A 25,356-nucleotide genomic window follows, 5' to 3' on the forward strand; every position below is an offset into this window, starting at 1 on the left:
AGATATTAAACAAGATGGTTTACTCCTGGGGGACTTAGTGCACTTAATCTTTTACCTTGGATTCTGGCTCAGTTCTTTCATGCTTTTGTCAAAAAAAACCAAAACAAAGCAAAACAAAAAGCCTCATCGTTCTTGGCTGCAGCATAAAAAATATGCCATATGACAACTGATAGCCTAGTCACAAAGACTTTTAAACAAGGAATGAATAGCAATGTGTCATGTGTATATATGTGAGCAATGTGAAATGCTACCTACCCATTTGCAGTCATTTTATTGTATTATTTCCACAAATATAAATAGTTTTTTGTCAACCACCTGGTTCTTTTCTGTGATACACTCTCTTTGTCTCATCAGAAGCTTGTTATATGTGGGTGAAGAAACACTGAATGTATTCCATAACCCCATTCTTTTATCAATAATTTCCTGTTATCATTACACAATGATTTGAATTTTGTGAATGTGCCCACAAAAGATCAATTCAATTAAACCAAAACTACAAAGGGAATATCTCACTGCAAGCCCCTGTGCAACTGGTGAACCCAGTAATTATATATAGCCACCTATTGTGCTAGCATAATAACATGTGAAGAAGGTTTAGTTAGACACATTTACACACATAAAAAGCAATATGAGCACAGAAAAAGTCATTTTTGCTGAAAGTATAGAACAGTCGCACAGTAACAAATGAGACCTGCATGAATCCTAGTTTACTTGGCTATAAATAAATCCAACACTTTCTTTCTCTCCATGGTAAAATAAAATAGGAGCATAGAAGCATAACAGTCTCTTTTGAGCAACCAGTCTCTTTCTGTTCAATTATAGTAATCAATCTGTTCCACCTAAAATATTTTCCTCCTTGAGAAACCAAAGAAATCAGTATTAGGATCCAAAACATGCTGTTGCAAAAATAACGTAAAAGAGGTCTTTCCTTTTGGTGAATGCATTTGTTCTGAAATACTGTGTTTTCTTTAACACAAATTTTGTAATTTGGGTGAAAAAAAAAGGCTGCAGTTAATATGACACTATAATAATAATCAGAAAATCTTGAAGAGCTTCATAAGGAAAGGTAAGGGTTACCTCCACATTACAGACAGAGAAAGCTGCAGCAAAGAGACCTTAAAGCTATTTTCTCTTTTCCCCAAATCTGTTTCCCATGTATATTCCTCTTAGATGTCCAGCTGGAGGCCTTTAAAACCTGATATTCAGAAGTTCTAAACAGAGGAAGCTTCAGTTGTCTGAGTACCCTTTCCCTCAACAGTGACACCATCAGATTCTGTAGCACTGGAAAATACTCACCTGTGCTTAATTCCACAGCAAACTGGAGAGCAGGGAAGGAACAGAGTCAGGTCTCCTGCTTCCTACTGCATGCTCTTACAGAATTTATCTAGGAGGGCGAAGGTTTTCCCATTACTTGAAATCACTAGGTCAAGTTTGGATGTTGTCTCTAATATATATCCAAATCATTTAACTTGTGTTACTTGTAAGGTAACAAGATAACCACATTATGTTTTCTGGCCTGAAAACCTGATCAATCTAGGACTATGAAAACACAAGAAAATTAATTATAATGAATTATCTTGGGAGCAACACGAGAAACTTCTATTAAGGCTTTTTCATCTTCCTGAGGTGTGATACTAGCCACCAAATTTTATTGTCTCTTTCTTTACCTTGTGTGCCACTGAACCATCAAAGCGCATAAAGTAAAGCAAATTTTATTTAACTAATAGGAAAGGAGTTCAAAATCTCCTTCATGTGGTAGCTCTCTATAGACATCTACCGAGAGCAAAAGACTGTCCACCTCTGCATGTTCAAATTATAGAGAATTATTTTAAAGACAAAAAATCAAGGTGTCAAAATAATACAATCTGTGGTGCAAAAATAGTTTCAGGGTAAGTTCTCTGTGCTCAAAATCTCATCATAAACTCCAAGAACTGATAAAGCGCAGAGATTAATCCTTTCAATCATAGGATTGGTTCTAAAATAATATAAAATGTGCATTTGGTATCCAGGAAAGCACTACAGGGAAATTAAATATCCCATAAATATTCCAGCCTAACTTTAACAACTATATAAACCATCCTAGGTTTGTAGGGAGGGAGGGAAGGCTTTTTTTGTCTTTTTTTTTTTTTTTTTTTTAATTGAGACGACCATCTTTAAAGTGCAAAAGAGCTACAGTTTTTCCTATTTGTTCATTGCCCCTGTATGGTTAGTTTGTCCTCAGTTCAAAGCATTACTGTAGGGGACCACTTCTACTGCACTAAAAAATAATAGCTTGATCACAATCTTTAAAATTTCTTCCAAGATGTAAGTATGAAGTGTCCTTTAAAATACTAGTTAGCTGTTCTCACAGCAAGCATCAGTTATTCAATTTATATTTTTATTTCTTCAGAAGACAGGTCTTGCAAACAATGTTCACTTTATGATTTTTTGTTCAATGCATAAAAGTTTAGTTTTACTACCCTTTCTTAAAGCCCACAGTGCACTACTGTAGATTCAGAGGCCTATAATTTTTATCAACAAGCAACTCGTCATTTCAGAAACCTGAATCAGAGAATTTTTTTTTTTTCCTCTCAGCATGCAGACAGCTAAAGTCCTTCTTCGCCCTGGGGCGATGTGCTAGTTTGATTTTATTTTCCCTGACATTTCACCTGTTAGGTTATGATAAGTAGAAGAAATGAAGAATAATCATCACATTCTCACTGAATCTCATAAACAAATATCTGGAAATATAAGATAATTAGAAACATTATCCCGAGACAAAACATGAACACTGAAAACACCATCAGATATCCAAATCATCTCTCAGTGACCAAGGACTCCCATATGGGTTTAAAAAATTCAGAAGGGAAGCCTGCATAAGACTGCCACATCTACTTTTTTTATCTTCATATACTAGGGAATTACCTACAGTGACGTAAGACAAAAAAAAAAAGTTGTAGAATTAAGAAAATCCATTTAATAATAAAGCTGTATGTTTTCTTTAAGTCTTTCATGTATGCTTTCTGAAAGCAATCCTGAGGCCAAGACACAGGACAGGTTATCGTGAAATAGAGTAAGCTCAAATTAACTACTTGGCAAGGTGAAAAGATTAATGAGCCAAAACACACTAAACATGCTCCTGATTTACTGCATCTGTAGTTTGCATGTTCCCAGTTTCTCTCAGTCTCACATTGTTGAGATTCATAAGTGACGAAAACTTACCTGCTTGACCGGTGGTAATACTGACAGCTGCAAAAAGCCTCTGGGAACGACTCAAGTCAGAAACCCCGTTCACAGCTTCAACTTCAAACGTGTAGTTAGCATGAGCTAGCAGGTCCATGACAGTGACATAGTTATCTACTAATCCAGTTTGCTGGGGCATATATCCAATGTTACTCCCACAGGGAACACATTCGCCCTGCTCCCAGCTGCACCTCTTGCACAAAATGCGGTAGGTTACATCATTTCTTCCCCCGTTATCAGCAGGAGGACTCCACTCCAAACTCACGGTAGTCTGGTTGATATTGAAAATGAGGTTCTGTGGTGCAGATGGAGGTCCTATGTAACACACAAAAGATCCAGGGTAATTGCACAGAATCATGACAGGACGTGTGGCTAGTTTTTTAATTACTGAGACAGAAAATAGTTGAATAGTTTCTTCACATAAACATTTCATTATTTTTACTATAAGCTGCATAAAGCTTCCTTGAACTCACTTGGCAAGAGCTTTATTTATTTCCCATCAAGGCATCAGAATAACAACTGTCTGTATATTTACTGCAACTGACTTTAGCCATTTCTCTTCTGTGCAATTAAAAGGATTGGTTAATGTACCTTAAAGGTTGTCTTTTATAGTTTTCCCAAGTATGAGATTTGTTCATCTCTTCTCAATATACTGCATCAACTGCATCTAGTCCTTTATTATCAGCTCTGATATGATTTACAGAGATATTTGGTGCCGCTTTGGATTTAGAAGACTTCCAGTATTTGAACCACCCATCTGCATAGGCTAGTCTATTTGCAGTTAGAAGGTTAAGCCAGATCCAATTACGGTTCAATCAAAGCTCAGATCTGCACAGGTTACTTTTCATTTTTTCATGTTACTCATTTTGGTATTATATCACATAAAGGACATTGTCTCCAACAATTTTACAGCCATGGGAAAATTATGCCTGTATTCTATTACAATGAGTTACACACTTATCAAACATGTAACGTTTTCCAATGTTACGTCAAGCAAACATGAAAATTGTATTTGTGCTGATTCTATATTCACTGACAACGTTTTTTCCCCTCTGCCTTTCAATTTCATTTATTGTTGTAAATGTACTTTTCAAATATAGGAAAAGCCAGCTGAAACTACTAGCTACAAGTGGCTGCACCTGGTTGGTTAAGCAACGTCCTTTACTATGAAATTCATGACTGACTCACTTGTGCATGCGACATATGGCGGATCAGAAGGTGCTCTGTAATAGCTATCTTCACAATCGCATCTTGAAGATCCTTCCTTGTCAGAGAAGCTGTGAGTAGGGCAGCGGGAGCACTGCAGATCTTGTGAAGAGGATTTGTAGAACCCACGGCCACAAGCTAAGGCAGAACAAAACAAATTAGGGTTTAGATTTGCAGGGGCTATTTTGACCTTTTTTCTGTCTCTGTCACATGAGGTACACATTCCTGTAAGTTTCTAAACTATTCATTCTGTTATGTTGGTGCAAGCCAAAAGAAAACACAATTTATTTTTCTTCAGCTGATGCTGTTAATGATTTCATGGCATTTTTATGAGTTCAAGCATACACTACAAATACCTCAGCAGTTGGCAGCACAATATTTTAACACAGGGCCAGAAAAATAGAAAAACATCTTTTTTTAACATAGAAGAGTACAATAATGGTGTGAAAAGGCTGGATGCCTGTAATAGGCCTAAAGAAGGGAAAAACAGTCTGGAGAAGCTCTGCTTTAAGACCACTGAAGTGTTTCTGGTATCTGAACTAGTTGATTCAGAATTAACAGAGCAAAAGTTACTCTTCCCTGATCTGAGAAACCCAAAGAAGCTGTAACTGACCAATGAACCCTGAACCCAAGGAAAGAATGAGGTGTGAACACTTGTTGGACAGACGACACTCGTAGAAACAAGCAGAAAGAGGAGGAGGGCGGACAGCGTAAGCTGCACAATTGGTTTTTCCAGTTCCACAGGGAAAGACAACCAGGCTGAAATTAATTTACTAGAACTTCCAAGGGAAAGTAAAAGGTAGATAATTGTAAATATGCATAGAAGATCACTTCATACTTTGGTCTGTGTTCTGGAAACCCATGGAAGTAAAAAATATGTTGTGTTCCAAAACCGATGTTTAGAAACAATTTTATCCGTTACCGCCACAGTTCCAAAAGCAGAAACATCCATAAAACACACCTATAATGATTCTTACAAGCACACAATTGCAACCTAGACAGCCAGCTTATGAACAGATAAACTATGAGAGTTGTAGGAGACAAGGAAGAGAAAAGTGGGGATCAGACAACGCTAAAACTGGAAACAGATTAAGACTCCATTTCAGCACTGAGGTTATGGGCAAACTTGCAAACACTGTCAACATGAAAAACAGAACACAGAAGTCCTCCAGAACTTTCTAATAAAGCAGAGGCTTTTTCAACCACACTATTTTATTCTCTTTTTCCAATCCTAACAAACAGTCTAACCTTCTTAAGCCATCACCCGTATGCAAAGAAAAGGGGACAGCGGGTGAAACTTAGTACTGGGTATCAAAATATTAAAGCTAGCTAAATAGTCATCCTGAATTCAGAGGGAGAGAATTTACTTTGGTTATATTCATATTTGCTTAGATATTTTCTCAGAACAGAAATGCAAAGTATCCAAGGACACTGATATTTGGAACAGTTATTTCAGTTGTCTGGTACTGCAGTAATGGAAAGAGAATGAAAACAGTGAACTTTATCCAAATCTCACTGAGGTCAACAAGAAGTGTCTTTGACTTTAGTAGCCTTTGGGCTGGTCCCACAGTGTAGTTACAGCAACATGACTCTTATTAATCTGATGAATTGTATGCAACTAAAAGAAAAAAAAATACGGTAATACTTAAGATAACAGTAGGTTCAAGTTGATGGATTAGGTGAATCAACACTGGCTCATAACTGTATAAAATGATAGGAAATTCTGGCCCTCTGTTACTCCCTATCAATATGGTAACTTTCTAAAGAAAAAATATGCCTAAAGGACAGAAATCGCCATAACATTTAGCGTTTGTCATGCTGAAAAAAACAGTGGATAGCGGCTAAATCACCTGGCAGAGAAAATTAGCATGCAAAGCACGTATCCTTTGACTTTGACAAAGGGGCATGAGTTTGCATTAGAAGAAGGTCTAGTCCTGCTTGTAAAAACATACTATAGTTTGATTCTACCACAGCAGCTGTTACACATTCTACTCACAAAAGAAGAAAGAAAGAAAGAGGGAAAGAAAGAGAGAGAGAAAGAAAGAGAGAAAGAGATAAAGAGAGAAAGAGAGAGAGAGAAAGAGAGAAAGAGAGAAAGAGAGAAAGAAAGAGAAGAAAGAAAGAGAGAAGAGAGAAAGAGAGAGAGAGAAAGAGAGAGAGAGAGAGAGAAAGAGAGAAAGAGAGAGAGAAAGAGGGAGAGAAAGAGAGAAAGAGAGAGAGAAAGAAAGAGAGAAGAGAGAAAGAGAGAGAGAGAAAGAGAGAGAGAGAAAGAGAGAGAAAAAGAGAGAGGGAGAAAGAGAGAGAGAGAAAGAAAGAGAGAAAGAAGGAGAGAAAGAAAGAAAGAAAAAGAAAGAAAGAGAAAAAGAAAGAGAAAGAAAGAAAGAAAGAGAAAGAAAGAGTGAATTTTGGAGAAACACTTTGGAAAAACATGAGCCATGAATTCATAGCTGTGGCAAATTCAACTCAGGATTATCCTTTCACACCCTCATTCAAGATTGTTTCAGAATTTCCTAACCAAAGACAAAGAGCACAAAAGCTGAATTCATTTGTATATGTGTACCTTAAGACATAGATTTAAACTTCTGTCTGCTTTTTCAGTACTTGTAGTTGAAATGCAGCTAAAATTACCGAATAATAGGTTCCTGCCTTTCTTGAATAGTCATGTTCCTGTCACACTGAGCAAAACACTGGACAAATACACTGGGCCTTCCAGCACGCAGCCCTGTGCAAAGCAAAGAGCAACTTAAAAGGCAAAGATCCCCACTGTGTTTCCAGTCTGTCCTTCTCAGCAGGGAACATTACAAAGCAAAGATGCAGAGGGTAAAATAGAGATTTCAGACAGAAATAACAAAACGTAAACAAAAACTTCTTTTCACTTCTTTTCTGATGACTTGATCAAGACATTTATATGCTTAGTCACTTACTATTTAAAGTAAGCGTGCACTTCTTATTAGAGTTCAAAAGATCTAAATGTCTGTGACTAGTTTACATGACTGAAAGCCATTTATTCTCCTGCACAGCATACCACAGGTGGCAGGTTTACGGTCTCATACCAGGCTACAATTCCTTATCATTTTTTCCAATAAGAGTCTTGTGACGACATATAATAACCAACGCTTCAACTTATACAGCACATAAATATAAGAGGCAGAATATTCTAGCAATGAAACTTTTAACAGTATGAAAACAGTGCTTTTAAAAAGGATTTTTAAAAGTTTATATCTCTTTAGAAAAGAGAGTATGCAGGGGTAACACGTCATAATTAAAACTACTTATTGGAGGAATACAACTAAATTATTTTCCCACTTTTCTTCACAAATTAAATTTGTCACTTTTTTTTTCTTTTCAGCCTAGTACTGGAATAATTCTATTGTTCAAAAATCAGGGAACTATGAATCTTTATTTGTTTTTCACATATATTACTGCCCTTGCCAAGAAACTTAAAATTGAAAACTCTACCAAGACAGGCTGTTGCATGGATCACTTATCAAGGTGTTATGACTTGCCAGTGATCTATTACAGATCACAGATGGAATGAACCATTTGAAAATATGGTTTTGATTCATTTTTTCCCCCTTTTGTGCTATCTTGCCAAATTACCATGGAGATTTTTTAAAATATTACAAGTAATTTAAATAAATTGTTTTGTTCTAATCTATTTTAAATTCACTTATTTTGATCCAGTATGGTTCTTTAAGTAATATTCTTAATATCACAAGGACAGGTGGTATAAAATCTCCATTTCCACTACCTTCATGAGTAACATTAAAAAAAATTAGCCAAACATTACTTGGAGCTCTGTACCTGCAAATCTAAAGGTGATAAATACAGACACTGTTCCACAAAAGTATCTCCTGGCAAAGCTTGAAGCAACTCAAATTACATTTGATCACCCCCATTTTAATATTTCAATTCATTAGTGCAGGAGAGCACTCATCAGGAGCACTTCTTTCCTATAAAGGGAGCCTATATTGTAAATCAAGGTACAGAACTTAAGCAATGATGGGAGGTATGGAGGAGGGTATAACTGGTGAGGCAGCATTCTGATGTTGTAGCCATAATCCTTGTTATTGTCGACCTGAGTAAAATGTGAACTCATTTGATCTCCCTCAAGCAAATTAAGATCCGAAAGTTGTTTTGCTACTGAAGGTCTGCTGGGGTACTGGAAAATATGGGGGGATGGAGAGGAAAGGGAAGAAAGCCAGCACAAAATAAATTTACTTCCATCCACTGGGGTGTGTCATTTACAGCTGCTAATTTAATAGAACAGCTCTTCCCAGATGAAGCTCCCATTTTATTCAAACAGCTGCTCCAAAGTCTTATATGTTCCAGGAAAGGGTTTCAAACCAAGAGCAATCAACTTTACTGACAGCACAAAGACGCAGAATAACACCTACCAGCCCAACCTAAACCAGTCTTCAAATAATGAGAAATTAGTTGCTAATTCTTCCCCCATATGCTACAAAATCAACAATAATTACACAAGAAGAAAGCTATGCTTCAGCTAAGACACAATCCTTTGCTTAATATCTTAGCCTCACAGCCATTAGGGACTGACCATCAGTGACCCCCCAGGGCTACCTGGCACCTTGGATTTACTTGTCTGCAACAGCCATGGCTGCTTCTCAGAGAAAATCTTCCCACCTGCTCTGTGAAGCAAAGAGGTTTCTCTTGTTGGGAAGCTGGCAGAGTTCCACCATGAAATACAAAGACGATGTGAAGAGCTCTTGGATAAGAGAGCCTCCTTACTCAGCAGAGCTGCGGTTTGAAACTGAGCAGGGCATCGTTGTTTCAGATTTAAACTTCCTTGCCTGGAAGCCCTAGATAAAGATGCATATTATTCTGTCTGTATATGATGAAAGACCATGGTGAAGATGACACTAGAAGTCTTTTTTGGCTTGGACTAAGTTGCTTTCTTCTTGTACATCCAGTAGTTTTTAGCCGTAACAAGGACATATCGTGACAGTAGGGTCTGGTATACAGCTGGGCAAGGCTGCAGCATCAGTGCAGAGTACTCACTCGAATACACATTTAGCATATGCCCCTGCAGCCAGTGCAATCACAAACATTTTGAGACAATGTGTTTGGTATCATTTAAGGGCCCATACAAATACTGTAAATAATTGCATATTGCAAAGCCACAAGTAAATTCTGAGGATTTAACACACACTACTAAGAATTAGGATGCCTCATCTGTGGCACAACAAGGCATTAGCTGTTTTAACTAGAGATGCTGACTACAGCTTACGTAGAAAAATAGCAGCTTCTCTGCCACGAGTTCATCACATGCCTTAGTGGCCTGGTAGAGATCGAATAATGGTTTTTTTTTCATATTTATAAAAAAAAAATGCCAAGAAACTCTGGAAGGAGGAAAGAAGGCAGATGCAGACAGCAGCAAACAGCAGTCTGGAGTCCCACTCGTGGGACAGGAAAAAGGAAAAAAGAGACATGTTAAGTACTATTCGTTTTTATGTAACCTTTTCACTATAAACACTATGGAGATTCATTTTGCTTCTAGGAGAGCTAGGGAACCTAAATTGGGAGGGATGATGGAAATATGGTGAGGGCTATGAGTGACATGTGTAACAACTGATGTTTATATAACCAAAGGAGAAGGAGTAAACAGTTGTAGGGCAGTGACACATGAAGAAAATTATTTGCTACTACAGTAATACAAACAAATTAAAAAAGAAATCTCCATTGTTGAAGTGCGAGACTTCCAGGTGGCATATCAGCTTAAGACTTAAAGGGCATGCAATTGTTTTAGCATGTTAGATACTTGATTAAACATGGCTTTTGATAATAATTTTTGAGTTTATATGAAAATAATGAAACATAATGAGTTGCAAGGAGGTTACTGCACTAATTACTGTTTGATCCCATTATAAAAAGTAGACTTGTATGAGGAGAGGAAAATAAAGATGACATACTGTGCTAGCAGAGCAAAAGAGCTTATCTGTGTATTCTGGTTTACTCACCACTCCCTGAGTTTGCCATCATGAGTAAGTTTTAGTGGCATACACGCCACAGTTTAGTGCACACTAGAGGTGAGACTAATGTAAAAAGCCAATACTTTTTCACAGGTAGCATCAAAGTATGGCAAAGAAGTAATCACAGAGTTTCAGCAATAGCATTTTACTTATGAACTTCGGAAAATAACCTAAGAGCCACACCAAAACAACTGCACAACTCGTGAGAGCTCAGGTTTTCCCCTGGGTTCCTCCCTTCTCTTCACTTGAATAAAGTAAGTTGACTATATGTTAAAGTGATCCTGTACATTCTATTTTTTCCTACAGGCAGTGGCTAGAATTTGTTTTATATCTGCATGGACATAAGCTTCCATTCTTGTGATTTGTTTTGCGTTATCTTAATCAACTCCCTACCTTTCTATCCTCCTCAAGCCTGAAAACATTAAAGACAATTCATCTAACCCCCTTTTCACAGAAATTATGCATACACAAGGAGTTTGTACAGATGTTTCCTGGATGAAGTTATGCAGCTGCAAAGACTTTATTAATTATAAAATGCAAAATGGATTGTTCTGTAATTGAAACTCTCTGGGGCTCCGATACATTTGAAAATTAACATACATATATGTATGGTCAGGACATAGATGGATGCTGTTAGATTATTTATTACAGATGGATATTTTAGCTAATGCAGAAAAAAGGCTGGTCTTTCTCCAGTGGAGCTTTCAAATATTTGCTTCATATTAATGTCTACGGTTCCATAACTCAGGACTGAAAGCACAGCTTGCAGAAACAGTACTCCCACTGCTAGTGTTGCTGACCTCATCTACGACGGACAGGTCCAAAATCTTTACTTTAATCCTATTGACAGTGCCTCAGTGGGAGTAATTATAAGAGTCGGCCACAAATCCAGACCTCCTGTCACTGATATATTAGGGATTTTCACGATGAAAATGAGCAGCAGACAAGGAGGATGAAAACAACATGGGGTAGCGATTATAGCAAGATTTGTCAACCCCCTTCTGTATTAACCTGCTACAAACATATGACAATTTGGCATGGGAGACAACAGAAATGCAAAATGTTTAATCTTCCATAGTATCAAAAATAAAATTTTGAAAATAATTTTTGGGGTATTGCTCTCTTATGAGATACTTGGCTGGTAGATCACATCAGCCACAGGACTTTTTAGCCAACCTATCTTAAAAGTTTAGATAAACTGAAAGCAGACCATTATAAAATAATTCCAAATGTGGATTTCAGTGTGAAATATTAGACATAAGAAATGCAGTAACAAAAGGAGACTTTATAACCTCTGCTCCCCTTTTCCAATAATTTGTGTATGTTCAAGTCATGACTATGTTTTAAACTGTAAATTACTTTTATAGTGAGAGATGGCATCTGTTATGCCTTCTCCGGCACCTAATATATATTGTTTTATAAGGAGCTTAGACTGTAGTATTTTATTTGTCTAACTACTATGCAATGATAAATGTCTAGCTGAAAAATATGTTTATTTTAGCCTGATTTTTAAACTGCAATAGCATTTAAAGATTATTCATGCTTCAACCAAGGAATTATGTTGTATGGTTTAGTCAGAGTAAACTCAGAACTCTTAATGGTGCCTCAGCTATAGTGTGAATGACATATCTAAATAGGGCTGTCCCATGGCTGCATACCATCATCCAATGAATGTTTTCTGTTGCCTGTCAGGAATCTCTCAGACCTCGTATTCACTCCCCAAGCCTAATATGCCCTTGTTGTCCAAAGTCCTGCTAATGTCTTTTGAGAGAGGTTCACATGCTGCTGTTCACACAAATAGAGATCCAGAAATAGATTGCTAGCTGAGTAATAGTAACTTGTTCTGATTTTTCCACCAAATGAAGTGAAACGTTTACCTCTCTACAAAAAAAACACAAAACAAAACAAACCAAACAAAAAAACCCCAAAACAAAACAAAAGAAAACCCACCACTGATTATGTCATCATGTGCGCCTTTTTAATTTATCTAGCTGCAAAGAAACGTAGGCACAAATAAATATTCTGGTCTTTTCCTGGATAATTTATACACAAGGACAAGATAATCAGGTTGAATAACATATCCCACAAATCAAAGAATACCCAATGTCACTATACTATTACAGCAAAGTTACTTTGAATCTAATGATTCTGAATAAGCACACAGAAGACTACATTTAAATGGCAATTAAAGAAACTCTAGCATAGTCTGAGCAGAATTAATTAACTGGGTAAGTTAAAAGTTGTGCACTGAGGCTATGACATAATAATTCTCTACATTTTCAGGGTTTGCAAGGACTTGTGCCTCTCATTAACTTTCTTGGGAACCACAAATTTGAGGGAAATTAACATGTGAGAGATATACAGACATAAAAATGCAGACAGATGCAACTCTGTTGCTGAACATAGTTCCAAAGTGAAAGATGTGTTAGAGAAATGAAAGAAAAAAAGCTATTCTGGCTTTCCTGTTCATTCTTTTCCTTTTTGCTGTTGTTGTTGTTGTTTGTTTTCTTCCACCATGCCCTTCCCTCAAGATTAGGTTTGGTTTCTGTGCGTAGTTGAGTGACAGCTTGACTGATTAGCCAGATTGGGAGAAAAAGCTCCACACTTTGCAGGACATGGTGTAGGTTTGTCACAAAAGAAAAAAAATAAATAATAAAAAAAAGCACCCATGCCTGAAGCTTTGTCAGTAGTATAAAGTCACTATGTTTTTCAACCAGCCTCAGAAAAGCAGTTTCCAAATATCTGCAAAACCCCTCTCGCTCCAATGGTTGCCCCTTTTCTCCTTTCCTGGGAGTACCACCAAGAAATTTCCAGGAGAAGAAACATGAACTGGTGAAGGGAAGGCTAGTGACAGCTTTTTTGGGGGAGTTACTTCTAAATTATCATCAGAGGGAGACTGGAAATATGGATAAGTTTTGGTCTGTCATAGGCATGTCAGCCAGATCTGCCAGCCAAGGAGATCTAAGTATGAAGAGACTGAAGTTCCCAACTCGCCTCTCACCCTTCAGGGCCGTTCCTCAATGGACAAGTCCCATGGCCATGGGGGACAGACAGCTTATCCTAGCCCAGGAAAAGCAGATGCCTGCTGCTAGGCACTTCTCAGGGTGCCTACAGTCTCAATTTGCCCCTTTGAGACTGTCCAGGAGAGTCTGTACGTTAATCTGCCTGCCTGACTCCAACCATGTGCAGGCATGGGTGGGACAATGTTGACTCAGGCCAGCTGGAGGATACCAGGCCAAGTTTTCCTTCCCAGGATGCCATGAAAGACACTTGTCTCTAAAAGCCTGGACACACAGCCAGTCTGGTTTTGCTCAAAGGCTCAACACTGATGTCTAAAATACAATGCATATGCACCTGTGCTGACAAAGGAGTTCTCCACTAGCAATCTACTTCCACAAGAAATAAAAAACTACTTTATTATACAGGCATGATCAGGCATGATCATATGTCACTAAAGCCTTATTTACAAAACCTTCTGATGTACTACTGTAAAATTACTACTGTAAAATTAATTGTTTGCTATTAGTTTTATTGGTTCCTCAATGCAGTTCACTCCACAGCCACCAAATGTCTGCGAAGGCACAGAACCAAGGGCTGAGAAATGGTGGAACCACTTCTTTCAACAACAATGCTCAATCGATGCATTAAAAAAATGTAAAGATAGTAAAAATATAACCCGAGTAGGCTCTTGTACGTCTGTGAAGAGAACAGTACTACATTTACTCATTCTGTCTCTTTCTCCCATAGATTCTCTCTTCACACAGAAGATTCCCTCCTGATGCCCCAAAATCCTGCCCTACAACTGTCCAGAAACAAATATAATGGGAGAGTTAACTGTGAAGGCCTCAGATAATCTGATATCCTTTTATGAAGTCATTTTGTCCCCTGTGAAATAATGGAGGTCTTTTGGGGGAGTCTTAGATCATATGATTTAAGGATAAAGTTCTCTGTAAAGGAAGTGGTGCAAATAGATTTGTTCCTGTAGACATTCTGAAGCTCTAAGACAATCAACGTGATGTGGATGTTTAATTTAATTTAACTGTAATGGTGCTTAATAATTGGCTAGCGAGAAATTAATCTCGTGGGCTTACTCATAAAATAGAACAGAAGCAGCATCTCTATAAGCTTTCCAATTGAAATGAAATTAAAATAACCTAATAACACATTTTTGTTTCCTTTGGACAATGAACTACCATTACCGTTCCAGGCCTCAACACAGAAGAAATTTTTCACAAGTTTCTTTAACACATTCCTCAAGGCCATCATTATACAGCATGAAATCCATTCAAACAAAAGACCAGCTTCTAAGACTCCATAAGAGAGAAATGACTCAATTTCTGCACAACAGTGTTATAGAATCTAAAAATAACTTCAGTTGCAAATCCTGGTCTCAGATATTCATGTTTAATGTTGATTGGCCTCCTTACTCAGAAAAATATGCTTATACCTATGAATCTGTTGTGGTGCTTTTGGAGGAACGTCCACGCAAAAAAGCAACTGTTCCCCACAGTTACATTTGTCTTGGAATGGGAAGAAATAGGAATACTTGCAGAAAGGAAACAAAAAATACACTCTAATTTCTTTAAGATGGGATTGCCTCCCAGGTTCACTGAAGCCAACAAAATTTTAATCAGTGCATCAACTGGAAATTTTAACTGTCCATGTAAGCATTTAACCATAAGCTTTCAAAATAAAAATGGATTTAACCTTTTTATCTAAAGATTAGAGTATCTGTTTACTAGAAATTGCAAACACACAGCTCCCCTTTAATGAAAAAAAAATATATATATATAAAGGAAAAGCATTACCATAGTAATTCATTGATATGAAGCTGAACTGGAAAAAAGCATGAAGAAACTTTCTGGGTTTGGTTCAGTAACTCTGTGGTAAGAAAAGACACTGCTAACTCTGACAGATTTATCTGCTATAAGTTTTTATGAGAAAACTTCCCATATTCACACTATGCTTTAATTCCAAATAGTACAGCATAAGTTGTGATACTGTGGAATGAAGTTGTCTATACTAATTGCATACTCTGAGCAGAAGTGTGTCTTATAGCAGAGAGCGTATCAAATCTGCCTGGCTGATCCTTATGATTTGGAAATGTCACTTTCTACTAAGCACAGAGAAAATAGGGAGGGGCAATAAAGCCGCTCAAAGATAGCAGCCATCCAAAAAGATAAAGAACATGCTGAGGAAAAGCAGACAACAGATTGCAGAGACAGAACAATCACAGATGGAGGCCAGGTGGGTGGGTCAAACAATTTTTTTTAAAAAGGCTTATTTTCATATTTAAACAGTACCCCGTTGTGTAAATGTTCAGCAAAGAACTGATAAGAAAATGGATTTGTAAGTGCGTTTGAACAAACAACATGTCTTATAGTCAAGAGGGGCTTAGTCATATATAATTAAGGGATAATGTGCATGGTTGAAGAGCGTATGATACAACAAGCATTTTCTGCAAGTGATTAAATGCCACTGCAAAACAAAGGAGCCAGATACCTGAGGAAGCTTTATGGAGCCAGCATGGAGTAATCTCAAAACATGAACTTTCTTTTTCTTAGAGAAGACAAGAGGATATTCATCTAACCATACAAAAGATTTTTTTCACTGAAAACGCTGTGAACTTCCACGCTGCTTCTGCCACCGAATCAAGTTCTTTAACTAAGATTATCACACTTTCTGTTTCAGTGTACACCACTATTACATTTAATCCTTTAACCCCCCTAAGAGAACAGCTCTGTGCACCTACAATAACCAGGTTCACTGGAACTGTGTGCAATCACAGTTCTCTACAAATTTCCAAAAACTTAGTGGCATTACTCAGCTGAGCAATTACAGCCCTGAGGGCTTGATCCAAACCTGCTGAAGTAATGGGTCTCTTGGACAATGGATGACCTGAATCATGCAATAAAGACAAGGCAAATGAGGAACACCAATGGTCCACCTAGACCACTACTAGCTTATTTCTGTCCATAACCTATGCCAGATGCTTACAAAAGGAAGGGGGCAGAGGCAGAGTGGGCCCACATCCAACAACCAAGCAATAGCAATCATGAGCTATTAACCATCTCCACCTCTTAGCTTAATATCCTCTGACAAACTTTCCTTTCCTGGATTGATCCAATTATTTTCATAAACTACCAGAGTTCATCCAAGTGATTATTTGCTTGAATTTTAAAGCATGTTTCTGCACAATTCCTCACATAGCTGTAGCTTCTACAGATACAAACACACCAACACTGAATCTGGCTAATGCTGACAGTAATACCACAGCAGCAGACAACTCTGTGTGGCTTTCAAGGGCCCAAGAAAGGGAGCAAATAGCAGGTTCCAAACATTGACCATTACAAGAGTTGTGTGCAGGTGTCACTGATGACATAGCCAGGTCAGGTATGTCATAGCGCAGACTGCAGTAGGGACACATGAACAATCTCCATTGCATTTCACCAGATGTCAGATACATTTCCAAGAATACCAATATTCCAAGGCGTTTACAAAACTATCAAGGATTTGGAAACTTAGAATTCCTATTTGTGTTTTTTATTTTCATTATTTACTTGTGTATTGGATTTCAAGTTTTAAAAACTGAAAGAGAATAGAAAGAATGCTAATATAACATGAATGCATCCACATTAGCACTTTTGTTTGGATTCAGAGTGCACTTTTGAAGTGATTTCCTGGTCATCCCTGCTTACCACATTTTGGTTCACATCAGAGTTCTCTCAGGGCACATGAACTGGTGTGCTTTCAGAGGAAAATAACCAGAAAATATGCTCTAAGAATAAAAATAATGCACTCCAACCACAATTGGATTAGACATCTAGTAGGTCTACTACCCCAAATAAACTCCCCAGAAATTTACTTAGTGTAGACATCAAGTCCTCAGGACTAACTGTTTTGCTTTACACTTTCACTCCTTTTGTTCCATGCTCCTTGCTAGAGACACCATAGTGAGGGGAAAACATGGATTCTTTGTTTGGAGAAGCTTTAGTTGTTGGCTTTGATTGGCAAATCAGTACATAACTTATTCAATACATGTAGAACTGACTCAGTGTCCTAATTGTGAACAATTTGTTACTCAAATGATTCTTTTCTGTCCAAGTAATTCTTCAAACAGCTCTGTATAGCTTGTTAGAAAGACAAATTTATAGATGTTGGTTCCTCAGTGCTCAAGAAACTGCATAATGCTTTGAAAAAAGCAAGATACTGAAAGAGAAACAATGAAGGAAGCAAGTTGTTATAGTCACAAACAAAGAAAGAAAACAGAAAAAAAATATTAACAAAGAAAATAAAAACTGGTTTACAGAAGCAGGGAGGGGGAAGCAAATTTATATAAAGTTCAATAACAGGCAATGGGACCCGGTTTGTCCTATCGTAACGGGTGTGAAGCTCCCAGAGGAAATACTGTCCATGTTTGGGAAGTGCCCGCACAGCCCACGGCAAAATTCAGTTTTCCACATAGGGTGGAATTTAAGGCTTTCATTTAGGCAGCTCTATTCAAAAATCATTCATTCATTTTCAAAAGGATGGACTACCAAGGAAGAAATAAAATGTATCTCAAGAAGGTGTGAAAGTCATGGCAATGGCCCAGGGGACAGCAGATATTGCCACTGACAAAAAGCATTTCCTGATATCTCCCTGGCCTCTAATACATTTCCATCTTCAGTTCTGCTACATTACCCAAAGGCATACCAGTATTCCAGTACACTGTCCTTCTTCCTCGTTCTTGCAATTTTCTGCATTAAATATTAACATTTTTTTCTGAATGATAACAACACATTAAACATTAAACTCTAATTAAAGTTAATTTTATAAGAAAAACAAAGATAGAGCAAATTCAGAAACTAGAGTGGCTGTAGAGATCCACTAAGAGCCAAGGAATAGGGCTGAGCAATGGGAAACAAAATAGGCATGCAGTCTTTACTCAGGGCTCAGTTCATCCCCTTCTCCTCCCAACTTTTTCTAATTGCTCAGCCAGACAGATTTCCATTACACAACCCAGCTCCTTATCACCATCAAGCACACTACTCCAACAGACCTACTGATCTCAGCTGGGTCTCCTCTGAGACAGTGACAGGAAAGCTACACAAAGGAAAAAGGTTGGCCCACTCTGACACTGGATTTAAATACAAAGTCAGATTGGGACCTGGGCGTCCTGAGTCTGCCTTGAGGACTTCAGCAGGAAAAAAAAGGGCTGTTGGAAGGGAAACATCAACAGAAACTGCAGCAATGTGATACAGAGCGGGAATGTTTTTACAAAGTTGTCCAAATTAATCCCTTGATCTCCACTGCCTAGCTGACAACTCCCCAGCTTACAACACCTAAATTTCAGTGTCTATATGCTAGTGCTTACATGTGTAATAAGTAGCTAAGTTCTCATTGGAGTCTATGGAGGCCCAGGACTCACTTCCGAGCTGCCTAAACGCAATTGCCTAGTCCAGTCTGAGAAAGGCTATTCTGACAGGTGCCCAGCTAGTGGCCCAAAAGAGTACAGGTCTTCTGTGACTCCTGTACCACATCTGCCAGCCCACACAGATGTCTCGTATACTATACACCACCTCAAACAAGACCAGACAAACAATGTTTATGAACCCAACCCCAGCCTCTTGCAAATGGTCAGTGGAATGGCCCTCCAGATGACAGCTTCAAAATTAATCAGGATTAAGGAGAGCAGGCTCTCACTTGTCCTGGCATGCCAACATATAAAGCGTCCAGCCATAAGAATTACCAGTAATCCTCAAATGGCACCCATCTGCATAGCCTCATAAAATATCTCCTGTTTTCATATGCAAGCAGTTTATCTAGTATCCTATGATAGGTGGGTAGTGATGAGAAATGAGAACAGTAGATTATCCACATTCTCTATCAGGTTTGCCTCTATGAAGTACCAAATAGATCCATACGCATAGCGTTGTAGAGCTTTTTATAGCTTGTCACACAAAGTCTCAGTGGCTGAACTGAAATGAGTAATGTATGCCTACAGGGAATGAGATATCAAGCTGAGGCTGGCATATCTGAGCCTTGGAGTAGAGAACTGGTGTACTGTAACTAGTTATCTAAATTCAAAATAAAATACTGGTGAAGTTGTTTATGATTATGTTCGGCTATTATGACATTTATGTGGAAGATGATGAAAATTAATTTGATATGAATGTAAATGCTAGCTGGCAATTTAGTGCATTACAACAGCAGTATAGATAGAACACACATTTGAAGAATCTTAATTCTGCACGAACAACGTGTGTCTATGTTTGTGGGCATGTGTATACACACATGCATGCTTCACAAGCATTCATATTTCAATGATAAAACCCTCTTACTGGAGGACTATTATGTGCCCAAAAATGAATGGTAGGAGTAGAAAATAGTTTGGGTGAAGGCAAGAACAAGTAAACATTCTCAGTTATTAGTGACTGCAGAAAGCTGAGTTATTAAAAACTTTATCAAGTACACATTGATTCCTAAAGGAAGGAAAAAAAAATACCACAAAACCTCTATTTGTCTTTCCATATCTCATCTTTCTTCAAACTTTGGAACAAACTAACATATGACATCACTGAAATAGCAGATGCAAAAACTAGATATTTGGCTTTTTGCCACTATACGCATGAAGATACGACAAGTATTAATTATGGACACTTCTGGGAGATTCTGTTTCCTGCACTACAAAGGGTGTCAACCCCTTTGCCCAGCCACTAATTCTCATTTTGAATTAATAAGGCACTTTTGTGCATTTTATGCCCTTATGGTTTCCATGTCCTGTAAGGCCCATAAGTGGTCAAAACTCTATTCTGCATTTAGCCTGCAGCTTTTAAGATATTTGATAATTATTGATAACTTTGTCAAAATAAAACAAAATGCAGTTCAGAGCAAGGAGCTCCAAGATGTAAAAGAAATGCAAAGCTCACTGGAATCTTCCTGAAATGCAGGGAGAGGTTTTGACTATGGGTACCCACACATATGATGTCAGTGTCACACAGGGTGACTTTATTGTACATATTTGCAAGAATGAGCCCAAACGCAGATCATCACTACAGGCATACTGGTTTTCAAGCAGTAAGGTTCTCAACAAGTACCTCTGAATGGACTTAAACCAATATATTCTCCCATCTGTCCTCTGCGCTTATGCTTTTCCAGCAGTAACAGAGGTTTCAAACAGCCCATACTTAGTGATGGATTTTCACTCTATCCTCCTTCAGTCCTGAACATAGCCCACATTGCGGATTAGCAATAAAAAAACCTGTTTCATCAAAGTCTGAAAATGGGGGCTAGTGCAAAATTAAATGGAGTTTAATGAGAAAATAGGTAATGCTAGGGTTGCTGTACTGATTGCTTTTTTGCTTTTTTTTTGTTTTTTTTTGTTTTTTTAAATACTGAATTCACTTACAGCCTCTGCTTTTTATTTGCAGTGAAGCTGCTATAAAATGTTCTCTCATCCGTAGCTGGTTTGCAAAATTAAGAGCTCCTGTTGTACAATTTAGAAATACAGATTCTTGACCTTTTCCATGATGATGTTTCTACAACATCCTTTGGCAGCAAAGCCCATATTCGAATCGATCATATAGTAATTGTCCTAAAACTTAATATAAATTGTTCCTGACAGTGCTTAAGCACATAGCATTTTTATTTATGTACACTGACATATGAAAATAAAATAGTCCTTTTCTCTTTGTAACTCTCTGTAACAGATTGGCAGGCTTAAGATTTTCCATAGAAATAAAAGAGTTTGTGTGTTCTGCCCTACTTTAAAACAGAACAACCCCTCCAAAAAAACAAAACATCTCACAAACTTTAAGAATGAAGACAACAAAAGCCAAGTCATGCTGTTAGATGAGTAGCTCCCACCAATATAGAAAAGTGAAGCACTTCTTTCAGATGAGAAAATCTGAAGAAAACAGGGGACAAGGAAAAACCTCAGACAGACTCAGAATGCAAGAAGATTAGGTAGGCTTTATGTGGTTTTACTAGTAAATCAAATCCAATAACACAAAACCTGAGGAAGGGATTGACTTTTGGTGTCATCTCAGTCTATATTGTTCAGCTAAAGATTCGACAGGTATATAGTCCATTTACATGCGGCTATTTGCATATGCAGCAAAATTTATGTCTCCTGCTCAAGTTTTATTCCAGTTCTGTTAAACTTAGAAGATTGATTGCACTGCTGTTCTCACGAAGGTCAAACAGGTGATGCAAACTTCTGCCACTTTTAGTTCCTAAATTTCTGGAAAGCTACCTTAATTCTTTGGGTTTTAGGTTTAATTTATTACAGTTGTAGCCACGCTTAAATACTTCAGTGGGGTGGGAAAACACAAATTTTTTGCATAAAAGCATAACATGACATTTGGCAACTCATACATCTGCATTATCTCCTTAATTTTCCCTTTGCATCAAAAGCAGATTGAAACTGCAGTTATTTTCTTTATTCTCTTTTCTTTAACTAAAATTATTTTACATCTTCAATGAATTTGGGTAAATTTTCCACTGAAGTACTTATTCCTTGAAATAAGATGACCACAGTAACTCATATTTGTGATAATTCATTTTATCTCTTCTAGCCTCTCATTTTTATATCAGAGAATCTGTATACTGTTCTTCCAGACTTTCCAGCATCTTATCGCCTCATCTTCTTCAGCCTGACTTCCTGGCACTGAGTACATGGAACCCATCTGCCAATTTTAAGTGACTATTCCCTCATGCGGGAACATAACATACCTTTTTACTGTTTGTCTTCATAGGCCCTTACTCTGAAGTGACTGAGTCAACAACAATATATGCACTATGTCCTTATGTCCCATCATGAAAAGTGTTTAAAAATAAAAGTTTAGTCATACTTTTCATACATCGTTATAGGTGGTTGCCTATGTTTAAATATGCACAAAACTCCAAATACAGGCTTCTCTTCAAAATTCATTTCTTCGAATGCATGTAAGCTTAATGTCCATTTTTGTATCCTTCTCTTTGTGATTATAACCATCAAGCTAGAAATAGATTTCATAGCAGGAGCTGAAGAAAGGTGGATAGCCTACTCTATTTCAATTTTCATTAGTCATGACGAGGTATAGTACAGACTAAAAATTTAGTTTTTATGGCCTCTGTTCAGTTCTAAGCAGTTATAAGTAGAAGTGGAAGTGGACCAAATCCACACCTGATCTTATTTCATTTTGAGATTTCATTGTACTACTGTGCTAACTAGAATAGGTATTTGGACAGTTTTGCAGGCTATGCAGTCTTCTTCACAGAAGACAATTATTTAGAATTAGCATTGGTCAGTAACAAGGGTACCAAGTTGAAATTTGTATTTAGGATGTATTCCCCACGTTGGCACTTAACAGAACAGCTTTTTGAGCATAGCCAACTCACTTCATTTCTCCTGTTTCTCTCTAGTTAAATAATGAACAATTTGAACAAGGGGGAATACATTTCCACTGAGTGTACAGACAGTAGCACCTCAGAATCAACTGATTCCTCTTCTTGAGCCTGGTTGAAGCATGTAGGCATTAATACACTAAACAGCAACAATAGCCTCAAATAAATCTGTGCAATTTCAGAAGAATTAATCTGCTCAAAGGAAAATATCACTAGGATAGAGAATATTTTCTAACAGCTGATGGAATTAAATAGAAGAACTGAATGTCTTCTCTACACTTCCACCAAAACAAGCACGAAATGATGAAGTGGAAAGGAACCTTGCTGTCAGCCATAGGAGATACCTAACAGACAGGCACACTGAAGAAAAAGGCTTTATTCCTGCATCTTTTTTCTTGTGGATTTCAGGAAAGGATTGTGGAGGTAAAAGGGAAGATATACAAGGGGCTTTTATTGATTTTGTGTACCATACTTGTTCTTGCTACTTATTAAGAGCTGTGGAAATTGCCCATAGCTATCTTTTTCCATGTTGTTTTGTTTGCTTGTTTTTCTGGCTACAATACTGTCGCTCCTGTGTTTGTTTAGGTCCTGGAAAAGCAGTTCCTCCAAGGATCACTGCTACAACAGCAGCACACACCAAACGTATATAAATGAAGATGGTAAGAGATGTGTAAACATTTTGCAATATTCCAAATTCTCCTATTAATCAACACCATCGTCACTTAAGGAGTTAAAGACCTTCAACCCACAATACCTACGGCTAAGACCATCCAAAAGCACATGATGGCAAGATAGATCCCATAGGATCAGGCTGTAAAAGACTGCCTTGTTTTTATTGTGGGTCTTTTTTTCAACCAGAGTCAGACTCATTGTGACTTTCCTTTAAGAATTTGCAATGGTGTCAACAACAGAGGCAGTAGAGGCAGCAGCTTTCCAAGCATCTGTCCTGTCAGTGCTGGGGCCATCAGCTTAAACAGATTGTGCTAGAGACAGTTGTCCCATGTGAATCAGTAAGACTCAGCCAATTCTCTCCATCCTATGCTGATCACTGATGAAAAGGATTTTCTTTTGAATTGAAGGATAAATGTTATAAGTTCCTTGTATGTACAAAAAATCTCAGCATGTTTTATGCCTTACTTTCCCTGAATTTCTCCTGACAAATGCACACTCTAATCTGATAAATATTCCCTGAGGAGCACCATGCATTCTGCCTGTACAGACACACAGGGGAAAAAAATAAATTTTAAAAATCAACCAATAGATGACTAAATACTGGTAAATATTGTGTGAATTCTGAGGCAGGTTTTCCCTTCCTCTGTCTTCTACTTTCTAATTTACAGAGTCTGCAGTATTTAGAGTCACAATGTCAACCAAAGTCAGAAGAAATAGAATTCTAGAAAGCATTACAACCATCATTAGCACTCTCTATCCCAGCTACTTATCAGATGCATATAAATCTTGATGCCTATGTGACTCACTATGATGAAATTAAATGAGACCAAACAGAGCAAATGCATGTCTACTGCTTTTATCTCTAACCTAGTCAGACAATAATCAATATATTTGAGCTACAGCAATATATTGTGTAATATTTCAGAATATTGTTATCATTGTATTAAACCAAATATATTTAGTATTTATTCCTTGTACACCTTCATAGTTTCCTAACAGATAACTCCTCTCCAGCACTGACTAAATCATCCAGCTATCCAACATTTAATACAGCAGCTTGACGTGCTCCCTTTTCTAAAAAATAATACATAATTTCTTTTCAAATATACATTTGCCTTATATATAATATGGTGCAAGCAGAGCTAAAATGAACACACATAAAAGCAAGGAAGCAAAGCAGTCAGTAAGAACATTAAAGCATGTGGTATCCCTGTTCATAACTGCATATATTGTAAAAGCATGGAAGCTGTACATTCACACCAAATCAACCCTCCATTTACCCCCAGACATTTTAATCTGTTTCCTTAAAAGGACAAGTGCTGATAAAGATTTGAAACAGAGACCGAATTAAGAAAATGACAGGAAAAAAGAATCCCTGCTGCTACAAAACAGCACTCTCACTGGGACTGTATTTCTTTAATATTCTCCTTCAAGGAGAGGAGTGTATCGTATTTTATATTTAGCTAAGGAAGGTGGCAGATTGAAATCAGAGTTGTTAAAACCAAGGCAGGTAGAGTGAAATCTAAAGAAGTAGATAACTGAGAAATGAAACAGAGAAAAGGGGTTAACATTCTTTTTCATCTTTAGAAAATCAGCACATTATTCTAACTGAGCTAACATGCTCAACTGTACTGCAGAATTACAAGGAAGCTGAAGACAAAGGTTTCATTCAAAAGTCTACCCTTTTACAAGAGATAACCTCCTGCACAGATGTGAAGTCAAGTCACATCTGATTAAGTTCACTTCTCCTGTGACAGTGGACAACACTTTTGGAACCAAAATAGAAAGAGAAACCTTGACTGGGGATCAGTCAGTGTCTTGCGTATTGCTCAGATCAAAATTTAGTATAGGAAAGTGGCACAGGTAGATATTCATTACAATTATGCTAAAAATCATG

At 37.5% G+C, this 25,356-nt stretch overlaps 1 protein-coding gene across 6 annotated transcripts in view; it reads right to left on the reverse strand.

Moving 5' to 3' along the window:
* Positions 1-25,356, reverse strand: part of EPHA7 (EPH receptor A7) — a 164,073-nt gene that overhangs the window by 105,333 nt on the left and 33,384 nt on the right. For all 6 annotated transcript variants that reach the window (XM_065632632.1, XM_065632636.1, XM_065632631.1 and 3 more), the window contains exons 4-5: positions 4,411-4,566; positions 3,202-3,537 (exon numbers count right to left, since the gene is read on the reverse strand). In XM_065632632.1, the coding sequence (XP_065488704.1) occupies positions 3,202-3,537; positions 4,411-4,566 (492 nt within the window). The remainder of the gene's footprint in view (positions 1-3,201; positions 3,538-4,410; positions 4,567-25,356) is intronic.

The sequence above is a fragment of the Caloenas nicobarica genome, chromosome 3, assembly GCF_036013445.1.
Source record: "Caloenas nicobarica isolate bCalNic1 chromosome 3, bCalNic1.hap1, whole genome shotgun sequence".
NCBI lineage: Eukaryota > Metazoa > Chordata > Aves > Columbiformes > Columbidae > Caloenas > Caloenas nicobarica.